This window comes from Zalophus californianus, chromosome 13 (assembly GCF_009762305.2).
Source record: "Zalophus californianus isolate mZalCal1 chromosome 13, mZalCal1.pri.v2, whole genome shotgun sequence".
In the NCBI taxonomy this organism is placed as follows: domain Eukaryota; kingdom Metazoa; phylum Chordata; class Mammalia; order Carnivora; family Otariidae; genus Zalophus; species Zalophus californianus.
The window spans coordinates 33,616,222-33,629,757 of NC_045607.1; the positions used below are offsets into that span (position 1 = coordinate 33,616,222).

Consider the following 13,536-nt stretch of genomic DNA (forward strand, 5'->3'; position numbering starts at 1 on the left):
GTCCACCAGAGGCCCTGCAGTTGAAGGTCTTTCCTCCTGCTCAGATTAAGAGCTAAAGTTCAGTTGATCTTAATGAGGATAGGGTCTTAACCTGCTGGAATCATTTCCCACAGCTCTTTCTCAGAGCTCCTGGCCTGCCTCCTGCCTTGTGTAAAAAAAAAAAAAAAAAAAGTTTCCACCCTGAAGATTACCCTGCAGTATCTGTGTCCCCTTAGTGTTAACCTTGACATTTTCCCAGGGGCAAGACAACAGAAGCTCAACTACTGTTCACATAACAAAGTAGGTAAGTGCCATAAAGAGGAAAGCACTAGCCAGGAGGTTGCAGGCTGGAGTCATTACTTGTCAGATGATGGAAGGGGGGAAGAGCGGTCCTGTGTGGTAATAAAGGAAAAGTGTTTTGAAATGAATTACAGTGTCTGCAGATGAAGACCAAACAGCAAGCTAGATCAGCCACAAGAGAAAGGTCAAAAAGACGAAAGCCATGTTATTTCACTTATATGAGGAATCTAAAAACAAATGAATAAGCATACAAAAATAAACAGATTCATAAATACAGAGAACAAACTGGTGGTTGTCAGGGGTAAGGGAGATGGACAAAATAAGTGAATGAGATCAAGAGGTATAAACTTCCAATTATAAGATAAATGAGTCATGGAGATGAAAAGTACAGCATAAGGAATATAGCCAATAATACTGCAGTAACAACTGTGTGGTGACTACTTATGATGAGCCCGGAGTAATGTATAAACTTGAATCACAATGTTGTGCACCTGAAACTAATAGAACATTGTACGTCAACTATACTTCAATTAAAAAAAAAAAAGTCCCAAGAACCCGGTAGGGGACAGTCAAGGAGGCCGCTGGTGTGGCAGAGATAGGTATTATTACTGCAGAAGAGGAAAGAAGTCTGTCTAGACTTAGGTCTTCCAGTTCCCGAGCTGAGCCCGTAGACCTGCGGCCACCGGATCACTGCATACAAGCTGCAACAAGAACCCAGTCAGCTTGGGCGGGACACTGAGCATGTAGAGCAGAACCACCCAGGAAGGAGTGGTACTCGGGTTGTGGCTGGGAGCCGGGGCACACAGCTCACCCAGTTTGGGGCCTGGAGTTCAGCCTCTCCCTGAGCTCCTTCCCACCCCTCTGCCCCTGTCAGAGAATAATGAATGCAAATCAGTGGGCTGTCTTCCTGGAGAGAAGACACTGCGTGCAGCCCAGGTCCTGGATGCCATCAGAATGTCCAGCAGCTTGGGAGAAAAGGTCAGGGAATAAAAACCAAAACCCAAAGAGCAGAAAAGTTTCACCCAACATGACCAGAGAGTTTACATGAGCCAGACGCTTAAGTATCACCACGTTAGCTTATGCAAGCATGCCCCGCAGGGCAGTCCTCATTCCACCTCTTTTACACCCAAGACCTCATCGAAGCCCCACCACCAATTCTGGAATGTCAGTGTTGTTATCTTTCCCATGTTAGGGAGCAGCAAAGTAGGGCAGAGAGGCTACATTTCGTGCCTGAAGCAATAAAGCTGGTACTAGACAGAACCAGGGTTGTAGCTCATCTGGAGCGTCAGTCCAGCATGTCCCTCAGTACAGTCTGGGCCTGTCCACGTAGGGCCTACACAGCTGATTCTCGCAAGGGTATCAGCTCCTTTCCCCTGGAGAACAAAAGGGAGCTAGAGCCCCTAAGAGCTAGCGGCGGAATCAGGATGGGAACCTGAGTCTCCAGCCCATGGCTCAGGGTACAGACAGGGATCCCAGGTCCCCCTCACCCCCACCCCATCCATGCCCTCTTTGTTTTCCCTGGGCAGGAGCGGTGCGGCTCCCCAGCACTGGCTCTGACGGGGACTGGATAGGGACAAGGGCAAGGCATGCACTTGCTTAGGTATTATTCTTCTCCATTTTCATGATGAAGGAAATTGAGGCCAAGAGAGGGAAGTAAGTTGGCCCAAGTCACAAGTGAATAAGTGACAGAATCGGAAGCAGAAGCCAAGTCTCCTAACATCTTCCTTCAATTCAGTCTGCTTTTTACTTCCCCTAAAGCAAAACGCTCATCACTGCAACTGCCAGACTTGTTCACTGTCTGAGCCAGAAGGCAGCTCGAGTCATCCGGACCAACCTCTACCCGCTGCTCAGGCTCCTTCCGCCACTTCCTGCCAAGCTCGAACACCTCCATCAGGTCTTTGGGAAGCATTTTAAATTCATTTATGTGTTCATTTACTGAGTGCTCTTATGTGCCAAGCATAAGGATCAGAAATAAAGATCTAGCTTAACAGGGCACCAAGCGATACCAACAGTGAGTTTGATAAAATATTATAGGTACCCTGGTAGCTATGGGAGTAGCAGGCATAATGAATGCTGTGGTCAGGACGGCAGGGAACATGTGCAGCGAATCCGGAGGGATAAAGGGGCAGACTGAGAAGGGAAGGGGAGGGTTAGTAGGGGCCCCCTACAGGGATACTTTGGCACTCAAGCTCCCGGGACCGGTTGGTGCTAATACGGGATAAGAGGATGTCTTGTCCAGCACGGCATCACCCCGGGGGGCGCGCAGGGGGCGCAGGCTCCGAGGTGAGACTGCAGCTCAAACCCCACTTCCACTCACTGACTACAGGTGACCGTACCTACTTCTCTGGACCTCCACTTCCTGTAGAGTGGGGGTGATAATAGGATCTAACTCACCTGGTTGTTGGGAGCCTCACGTGACTAAGTAAGACAGGAGGTGTTCACTGCCTTGCCTGGCACACAGGAAGCTCCATGTACGCAGGAGCTTTCATTACTGAGGGATGTGGGAGCCATGTCGAGGGCTCTCACCTGAGAGCAGTGAGAGCCCCGCAAGGGGACTAAGCAAAGTGACAGGACAAACTTTGGGATGGGCACTCTGTGAGAGGTGCTGGCCGGCCCACGGAAGTTGCACGACAGGAAGCCAACGTGCTGAGGGCTTGACATGAGGCAGGACCATGGGAATGGCTGGGGTGAGGGCAGATTTCAGGCTTGGATGGCCATGAGGAAAGCAATACCCTTTCCTGACATGGTTTTGGGGGACGATGAGGAAATTGATTTGGGGTGCACGGTGTCTGGGGTGCTTGTTAGAAAAGTCTTCCTTGAGAATACAGAAGAGAGACTTTCCCAGGAAGGGGTGTTTTCTGCTTTGAAACATGTCAGCCTCCCTCTTCCCCACCCCACCTCCACACCTACAACAGTATTAACTTGGGAGTTGGCGATGCAGATTTCATTAAGTGGAGAGAGCTTCAGGGGCAGATTTATAGGACCGGAGAGCCATGCTTAGCCTCTCAGCTATAAATAGTGTGGAGGTAGGAGTCATCTGAGGTATCGCTGTGAGAAAACACAGCTGGGGACCCACGGCTCCTCCTCGTCACCACGGTGCAGCTAGCCGCTCAGTGCACAGGATGGGAAGGACCGAAGACACGCCAGCCAGAGTGGGTCCCGGCAGACTGCACATCTGCAGAGGCACGGGCCGACCCCTGACCTTGGGGATCGAATATCCCCCAAGGAAGAGCCCACCCACCCTGCAGGCAGGCAAAACCCACCCCTGAGGCCGGCTTCGTGCCAGGAGCCTGCAGGGCGCAGGCTGGAGGGAGTCCGCAGGCTGGAGAGGTTCGGCCCCTCCGCTCTGTGCTCCCTGCCGCTGGGGCTGCAGCAGCGAACGCTGCTAACCTGCTAACCACCACCACCAATGGCTAGGGACGGCCCGTGGGAGGCTCTATTCAGCTGGAAAGCACGGAAGCCTGTCTGCCTTCATCGGAGCCCTGAGAGCGGGATGAAAATACTGTGTTGGAAAGAAAGGACTTCTCTTTTGCAGGAGGAAGCTGGTGCACTATCTGAATCAGAAGCTTTTCTTTTACAAAAATTAGCAGATGGGCACAAATTGGCCTTTAAAGCTAGAAATCCTACATCACCCACCAGCACTCAGTGTTGTGTGTAATCACTTAAGCGATTCTGCTAATTCCTTTGGTGGGAGACCCCAAGGGAACAGTCCCCTGGGCTAACCCCGAGGCCCATTTCGATCACCTGGCAGTCCTGTCCAGGAAACTGCTGTCTTACCTCCTACCTGCTTTCATCACCAAACTCCTGGTCCTGCTTTTGCCTATGCTATTCCTTCTGCTTGGAATGCCCTTCCCTCCTCCGTGAGTTCCTATTTTTCCTTCTAGGTCTAACTCCCTATAATAGTCCCTCCAACCCTTCTGGATCCTTCTGTCTCTCCTATCTGAAATAACCAGGTCCTCCCCGCTTGCCTTGGCCTGTGCTAGTACCCCCACCAAGAACACCTCCTGACCTCCCCCACAATCTCTGTCTTCCCTGCAAGGCTGGCTAAAGGCCCACCCCCAGCAGGGACGCTTTGCTTAACCAGCCTCTGTCCTCCCAAGTCATTTCCTCACATTGTTTGGGCACCCTTTGCAGGCGTTCTTGTTTTTAGGCACACCCTTGAGTCTTTTCTCTCCTAAAAGGTTGTAAAGGCTCTGGAATCAAGGAACTAGCCTTTCTGCTGCCCTTTATGTCCCCTGGCACTCCTGGGCACACCGAAGTTGCTCCCAAAATGCTGTTGTAACTAACAATGGGTGGGACTTGGCTGAGCCACTCCCTAGAAGGGCGGTCCCTCCCAGGCTTCAGTTTCCCCAAAAGGGACTGGGGAGGGGGGTGAGTCTGAAGGCCCTTACACTCTGGCACTCTAGGACCCAGCCGTCATAACCTCAGAAGCTGCTGGGGATAGGAGTCGAGCCTGGGTTTTGGAGTCACAGACTCTCAGGACTGGGAGAGTCCTCAAGGGCCAGGTTATCCAGCCCACAGCTAATTCTGGCGCCCCTCCACCACTGCAGCACCCCTGACCTCTGGTCATCTGGAACCTCTGTCCCTAGAAAAGGCCTGCAGGCCATTTTGCCGCTGAAAAGACAAAAGCTGGGTTAGCCCTGGGATAGGCAGCCAGGGGCACAGCAGAAGCTCAATCTAAACTGGGAGGGGAAAATGTGGCCTATCAGAACGGAACTCAGGGCTTTGGGCCGCTGGCTCTGAAGCCGGATCCCAGCCAAGCCAAAAGCCTTTAGATTGCTGGCCTTCCTCCACAGCTCGGTGTAGCCATCACCTCTGTGATACCATAATAGTGATCTGTAATTATTTGTGTTTGTGCTTATTTCAAATAAGGGCACGTGAGATAAACCAGGATACTAGGTGCATTTTTGTTTCTTTGTTTTATGGATTTTTCTAGACCTGCAGCTCTAGAAAAAGTGGCACCTAGAGTGAGCAATGAATGAATAACTTCCGGACTATGATATCCTCAAGAGCAGGAACCTGTATCTTCAACACTCAATGCCCTACAGGACTTGGACAAATATTTGTTGAATTAACTCAATTTAAAGTGAGTGTGTGTGTGTGTAGCTCTGTGGTTATCTGTGCACACGTTCTGGGAGTACCTGCTTTGTGGCATACACACCTACACACTCCCCTCTATTCTTCTGGGCCTTCCAGGTAATAACCTAGCCTCCGATTCATCACTAGAAAGTGACATACCTGAACTTTAAGATGTGCTTTAGTATTAAGCCCTTTGCATTTTACTGAGTGTTAGAAACAAACAAAAAAAACCCAAAAACCCCACGTGTAGAACAGGCTTGAATTTGATGAAAAGCTCACTGAAGACACTGTCCTTTAGAAAACATAGTTATTTCATAATTCAATCCCAGAAAGAAGCTTTCTTTCCTTTTTTTTCCCCTTTCTTTCTGAGCTTGTTATGCTTCCTTCTCTTCTGTAATAAGAGTATTGTAACTTGGTTCATCTTCTTGCCTTGGTTCTAGAAAATTCACAGCTAAATATAATGATCAATTATGTTAACATATTAGACCTACTTCTTTTCTTGTTCTTTTTCCTATTTCCCTACAGCCTTAAGCATAGTCCTTTTTGGACACCGTATCAAATCCTTTTAGCAGCCAGCAGAGATACACATCATAAATACTCACAGAGCTTGAAAACAATAGGTACCTGTAAGTCAATGATCAGTCTCACTTTTCATTCGGCTGACTTGCATACCTATTTTGTTGACACTCATTAAAAAAAACAACAAAAACAGATGGTGACATTTTCTTTCGTTTCCTTTTTAGAAAAAAATATAAGTTATGCCTTTAACTGAGATGAAATTAATGCAACCTGCTTAACCTTCTATGAAGTCAACATTTTCAACTTTCACCTTGAAAGCCCTGTGAAGTGTCCTGGGCGTGGGGTTTGGGGAGTAGTGCTGGTCGGTGGCTTTGGGGGCTGGGACTAGAGCCAGACCCCATAAAGTCCGGGGAGAGGACTCTGAGCTCAGAAAAGGAAAAGACTCCCAGTGAGCCTGTGCCCTGCCACATTTCCTTTCACTCTGCGAAAGAGGGCGCGGCCGGCGCGATGGGGCCCCAGCCCTGCGCGCGCGGAGCTTGCGGAGAGGAGCGCGCTCAGCCTCAGCTCGCGCAGACGCGGCGCGCCCCAGGGGAGGCGGCGAGCCAGGAGCCAAAACAGAAACCAAGGAATTGTGACCAACGTGAAAGTCAGGAGTCGGACTCAAGAAGAGGACTCCCTTGGAGAAGGTATCAGTGGAATATTCCCTGCCATACCGCACCGCGCTCCCCTCTCCTCCCCCCACCCCACCACCGCAGGACAGGTGAGAAAATGACAGGCAGGTGGGCAGGTAGCCCAGGATACTCACCAAGGTCGTTGTTGTTCATCATCGCGTTGGACGCCCGCAGCCGGGGCCCCTGCTGGGTAAAGTGGTAGCCGAATTTGAGAAGCGTTGCGTTCTTTTCCAACATGCTCACAATCTCCATTTCCACTTTGTTGCCCAGAGGCTGGCTCTTTGATGAAGAAAAGAACAGTAGTCACCACTCATCCCCTTTGTGCAGGAGCTCATCTTCTCTACGCGCAGAAACCCTGCGTGGTGCGCGGGGATTTTAGCCACGCCCCCCTTCCCCCTAGAACGGGGAATTGGGAGTCTGGAGAAGGGAAAAGGGTCACGCAACCAGGAGTGAATGAGCTGGGATTCAAACCCAGGCCCTGCTGGACGCCAAGAACAGATCTTTCTGAGAAAACTCGAGCAGGAGGGATCTTCAAATGAACAAGTCTTAAGGAAATGAAAAATCCTCCCTAGGCTCTACTCCACACTAATTAAATCGGAGTCTCCAGGAATAAGACTCAGGTGTCGGTGGTTTTTCAAACTCCCAGGTGATGTCAGTATACAGCCAGGTTTGGGAACCAGGCACTTAGATGAATCCCTTCAATTTACAAATGAAGTCGAGGCCCAGAGAGGGAAAAAGATTTGCCTAAGGTCACACAGTAAGTTGGGAATGCCCAGAGTTTGTTTTCTAAAGCCTCCCTCCCTCTGATCATGTTAGTTCCGTACCCCAAGATCTCTAGTGACAAAGACTGAAAGAAAACAAAAGAAAAGGGAAAACCTTACAATATAGTGTTGGGAAGGATACAATGAGGATGTTCATCAGTCTTGTTTATAATACTGGGGAAGAAGAGAGGCAACTTCACCCAGAGAGGGTTGCTCAAGTAAATGATAGCTGAGCTTTACAAGTAAGAGAACATGATAGCTGTCAGATGATGATGCAACTCTTTGGTCCCAGGCCTGGAACGATGACCACAAAACAACATGGAGAAAAAAAGCCCAGTAACAAAACAGGTCATATTTACGTAAAGGCACCTGTATCTTCCATACACATATATATGCCTAATGCCTAGAAAAGGCCTGCAAGTGTCCTGGTGGTGGTGGGATTTAGGGGAGTTTTTGTTTTCTTCTTTGTATCTTATTGTTTGAGCTTTCTGTTACCACGTATGATAAGATAATACAAAATAAACATAAGCTTAAGGAGATTTGAAAAGACACGGAGAGCAAGCTAACATCATACCAAGGCTTACAGACGTTCCCCCCAAGGGCAGGAACAAGACAAGAATGTTCACTTTCACCAATACTGTGCTGGGGGTCCCAGCCAGGACAACAGGCCCCCTTCGCCCATCTCGCCCACCCCTCACCCCTCACCTCTGGCAACCACCAATCTGTTCTCTGTATCTATGAGCTTGGTTGTTTTCTGTTTTTGTTTAGGTTCCACACATAAGTGAGATCATAGGTATTTGTCTTTCTCTGTCTGACTTATTTCACTTAGCATATTGCCCCCGAGTTCTATCCCTGTCATTGCACATGGCAAGATTTCCTTCTTTTTTATGACTGAGTAGTATTTCATTGTGTGTGTGTGTGTGTGTGTGTGTGTGTGTGTGTGTGTTCTTTATTCATTCATCCATTGGTGGAAACTCAAGTTGTTTCCAAGTCTTGGCTATTGTAAAAAATGCTGCAATGAACATGGGTGTGCACATATCTTTTCAAAATAATGTTTTTATTTTCTTCAGATAAATACCCAGAAGTGGGATTGCTAGATCATATGGCAGTTGTATTTTTAATTTTTTGAGGAACCTCCATACTGTTTTCCATGGTGGCTTCACCAATTTACATTCCCACCAGTAGTGCACAAGGGTCCCTTTTTCTCCACATTCTCACCAACACTGTTATTTCGTGTCCTTTTTATTTTAGTCATTGTGACAGGTGTGAGGTGATATCTCATTGTGTTTTAATTTGCATTTCCCTGATGATCAGTGGTGTTGAACATCCTTTCACGTACCTGTTGGCCATCTGGATGTCTTCTTTGGAAAAATGTCTATTCAGATCTTCTGCCCATTTTTTGATCGAATTTAAAAATTCTTAAATTTAAATAATTAAATAAATGAAATTTAAAATTCAGGTCCTTAGTCTCACTGGCCACATTTCGATTGTGCAGTTAGGTCAGTGCAGATGTATAACATTCCCGTCATCACAGAAGATTCTATTCGATGGTGCTCCCCTAGACTGTGAGCCCTTGGATAGAACATAGTATCCAGTACCTCCAGGTCAAGGTCAAGGAACTGAATGGAGGAAGGAGGAACACGCTTGATGCACAACAACACGGGAGGGCTGAGAAGATACATTAGCCCACCATCCAAAAGGACAAGCATGGATCTCAGTTGGGACTCTTGATGGAGAACTCCTCCCGGGTATTGAGTTCACCAGAGCCTGTCTGGGTTCAAATGGGGCTGGGAACACCAAGCTGGGCAGGTAGAGTGACTATGGTAAAGTTCCATTGCTCATTTGTCGTGGCTCCTGAAAGAGCTGGGAAGAGCTCAGGCCTGTCCTCAGAAGACTCAGCACAGCCCTGGGCTCTGGCCCACTTGGCCTTGCAGGTAGTACTGAGACCATATAAGGGCCCAAGAAGGAACTGGAAGGTCCCCTGCCCACCCCACTTCTCAGGAAGCCTGGCCTCTCCTTGGGGCTGCTTTCCGGGAAAGCTCTGCCAGAACTCAGGATGGGCTAATCTCAGAAAGCACCAGTGTCCCCTGAGTGGAGGGGCTGCCAGCATCCGTGAGGGCTGTTTCTGCCAAGCTGACACTTCATGCCACTCGGTCCAGAGCACAAAGCACCCCCGTGCAAACTGCCCCCACCCAACCTCCCTACATCCCTGGGGAGGCAGCACAGGCAGGGACTGGCCCCTCTGTCGTCTTAGAGATGAGTAAACTGAACCCATGTATAGAGGGAAGTTGGAATGTGCTCCCTCCACTTAATGCCAGAGCCAGGGCTTGACTTTGACCTGACATTGGAAGGACCTCAGAGGATCCTCTAGACCCACATTCTCAAACAGGCGTCCAACATGCCTGGGATACGTGCAGATGTGTCTGGGTCATGCCTGGAGAAAATATAGGATTCTACTAGATAGTCATGGCCAGTCTTCCTGGAGTGTCTATCTTTGACCAAAACCATTATTTTTACATTAAAGAGTAAAATAAGAAATGTGCACACATCTTAAGAAGTATCATACTTGCCTCATTCTCAGGCTATCCCTCTTCAGGGCCTCAATCATTTCACCGATGACAGAAGAGGCCACGGGGTCCCTGCCAGGACCAAAACTCTGATCTCTTGTTTTGTGATGTAGTGATCATTGTGTGCCAGGCGATGCCATAAGCATCACAAGTGATCACAAGTTCACAAGCGAACTCATTTTCTCCTCCCTATAAACCTGTGGAACATGTACTATTATTATAACTTTCATCTTACAGGCGAGGTCCATGAAGAACAGAGGTATTAACAAATGTCCCCCAAATCACAGAGCTAGTTGGTTACAGAACCAGGATTTGAACACAGGAGGTTCACTCCAGAGTTTGCTAGTCCTCGCCTAACTTGGGTACCTTTGAGAGAGTTCCAAAGGCAGAGATAGGGCTGCTAAGAGGGGCTCCGGGCAGATGGAGTCTGGCTCAGCGTGCAGGACTGTGATCTAACCGTTAATAATTTCTGCGTGCGGAAGGAACTGCCTGGGAAGGTCGTGGCTGCCTGTCCCTGGAGATGTGTGGACAGAGGGTATAGATAGTGTCTTGTGAGTCTCCTAGGTGTCATTATGAAGGGAGAAGTCTTAGGCTCTGGGACCTTGCAGGCCTCTGGGACCTGCATTCTGTGAAACCATGAATGGCTTGCTTGGATGGCATAAAAAAAAGGACAGTGGGTGAGGGGCAGTTGGGAGCTCCCTTGGCAGAACCCAAGGGTGGGTCATGCCAGGACTGACCCCGGCAGACTGTGGCAGCAAAGCTGGGGACAGGGGACTGGGGAAGAACTCTGATCCCCCTTCCTTCAGATATGCTTAAGAATTAAATCAATCACATGTGAATAAATATAATCTTATTATTAAAAATTCAAATGATACTAAAGCAGACTGAGTAAAGTCAGAGAATTTCCCTTCACATCCCTAATCCCAATCCTACCCACTTTCTACAGAGTAAGCACCAGGCCACCGGGGTGTGTTTCCCTGGATTTTTTTTCTATGAAGTATATAATAAAAATGTGTGGATTTCTTATTTTTAATTTTTTCCTTTAAATGGGTTCATATTATACACATTGTTCTGCAACTTGCCTTTTTCATTTACCATTTTCTGGAGACCTTTCCAAGTCAGGACACAGAGAACTACCTCATTCCTTTGAACGGCTTCACAGGATGCCCTGGTACAGAGAGGCATGGAGCTTGCTTCTGTGCTCCTTGTTACAAGCAGTGTGGTGGAGACTTTGCAGGGGAGAGAGCCCGTACTCTTTAGGCTGGACACGGGGCCATGGAATGGCTGGGTTGAAAGACAGGCATATTTTGAATTAAAAATTACCGAGAGGGTACAAACACTGATGGGTCCTTCAGCAGTGATGACAACTCTCATTTCCCTGTGGCCGAGCATCATCAACTTGATGAGAAGATGACCAGATTCGCTGGCTTACGAACAACCAACCCATACCCTAGCTGGAATTGAGTGGGTGGCTCTGAGACCCCCATTCTGGCCAGAGGCACCATGGGCATCAGAAAGCTCACTTTGTGCATCGGATGGGACCAATCACGGCCTTTTCTTTGTGGTCCAGAAGATGTGGCAATTGGGAATACTTAAAAAAAAAAAAAAAAATAGAAAGGAGCCCTGGGAGTTATCTAGTCCAAGTTGAGAGTTGCAAATCCCGGCTGATATTAAAATTCCCTCCATATCATAGCTGCCAAGTTCTGTTCTGCTTACATACCCCTGAGGATGGGGGCACATCACCTTTGAGGCACCCTGCTCCATCCCTGGGTAACTCTGCTCGTTAGAAAGGTCTTTCTGGCCAAACCACAGCAAAGGAAAATAGTACAGCTGATTCTCACTTTGGTGATTTTTTAAAGTATGTCTGCCAATTCTTTGATTCTCCTCCCTTCCGAAGGTGGAGCCTAACTCCCCTCCCTTTGAGGGTGGTTGTGCTTAGTGACTCACTTCTAACAGATAGACCATGGCTGAAGTGACCATGTAACTTCGAGCGTTGGCTATAAAAAGGCATGTGTGGCTGTCTTCTTTCTCCGCCTTGGACTGCTCACTCCGGGAGAAGTTAGTTGTCATATAGCGAGGCCACTCAAGCAGCACCCTGAAGAGGTGCACACGGCAAGGAGCTGAGGCTTCCTACCAACACCCGTGGAGGGAGCCATCTTGGAAGCGATTTCTCCAGCCCCGGTCAGGCCCTCAGACTGCACTTGACGGCAGTCTTGTCAGAGAGCTTGGGCTGGACCCATGTGGCCAAATGGCTCGTGGATTCCTGACTCCCAGAAACTGTGAGCTCATACATGTTCATTGTTATTTTAAGCTGCTAAGTTTTTGGAGGTAATTTGTTACACAACTATAGATAACTTATACTCACAGACAATGCTGAACAAAAAAAGCCAGACACAAAACAGCACCATGGGGTTCCATTTATATGAAGTTTAAGAGCAGGCAAAACTCATCTATGGTGATAGAAATCAGGACATGATTGGATCTGGAGGGTATTAATTGGGAGGGGGCATATGAGGTGCTGGAAATGTTCTATATCTTGATCTTGGTGTTGATTACCTAAGTGTGTGTGTGTATATTATTATATATTACATTATTATATAATAATATACCATATAATCCATCCATATATATTTATATATATATATACACACAATATATATATAAATCCATTAAACTGTCCACTTAGGATGTATTTGTTACTATACGTAAGTTACACTTCAATAAGAAGTAAATATAAGAAGGAAAGGGAATAAGGGAGGAGAGAAAAGAGATAAAAAGTCATTTCCTGCACCAGCTAGAATTTCTCAGAGGTCAGTGCTCCCCACCCCACTCTTCCACTACCAACTGGTCTAATCAACAATAAAAATATTGGGGCAACTGAGTGGCACAGTCAATTAGGCATCTAACTCTCGATTTTGGCTCACGTCATGATCTCAGGGTTGTAGGATCAAGCCCCCCTTCGGGCTCTGCGCTGGGTGTGGAGCCTGCTTAGGATTCTCTCTCCCCCTCTCCCTTTGTCCCCCCCAAAGAAAAACCCAAACAACAACAACAACAATAAAACAATAGAAATATCACCTCCCCCTTATTGAGAGAAGACACATGCCAGGTACTCATTAAGGGATCAACACATTAAAGCCTCTAACAGCCCTGCTGCATGAGTATGCGCATCCTTCCCATTTTAGAGGTGAGGAGACTGAGGCACGGGTACATTAAGTGGCCCCTCCCCGCTATTACACAGCAAGAATACGACAGAGCGGAGGCTTAGCTTAGACTTGATCCTTGTGTCAGAGATTTGAAGACAGGTAATCCCTGGGTCAGTCTGTCTCCTGTCTGGAAAGCTCTTGGCTTTTCAGAACAGAGTGCAGCCTCCACTGAGGACTGGACATGGTGCAAGATGGTTGTTGTCACAAATCTTTATTCTGATTCATGCTGATCTGTGTAAGAAAAGGATTTTCTTGACGTCATATTTTTTTCTCTCATTTCCACTGACTCTATCTCATTTTTCCCTGAGAAGTGAGGTCAATGAAAGACCATACTTGGCATTTTGAGGAAGGGACAGTGACGCATGCCCGTCCTCTCTTGGAGGCTGGATGTTTCCAGGCTGAATTACTTCAGTACACACGGAGATCGACACAAAAATTGTGCACAAGCCAAGAGCTG

At 47.9% G+C, this 13,536-nt stretch overlaps 1 protein-coding gene across 1 annotated transcript in view; it reads right to left on the reverse strand.

The window, feature by feature from the left end:
• TMOD1 (tropomodulin 1) overlaps positions 1-13,536 on the reverse strand; it is an 84,483-nt gene that overhangs the window by 1,883 nt on the left and 69,064 nt on the right. Inside the window, exon 9 of the mRNA XM_027614459.2 lies at positions 6,683-6,827. Within this exon, the coding sequence (XP_027470260.1) occupies positions 6,683-6,827 (145 nt within the window). The remainder of the gene's footprint in view (positions 1-6,682; positions 6,828-13,536) is intronic.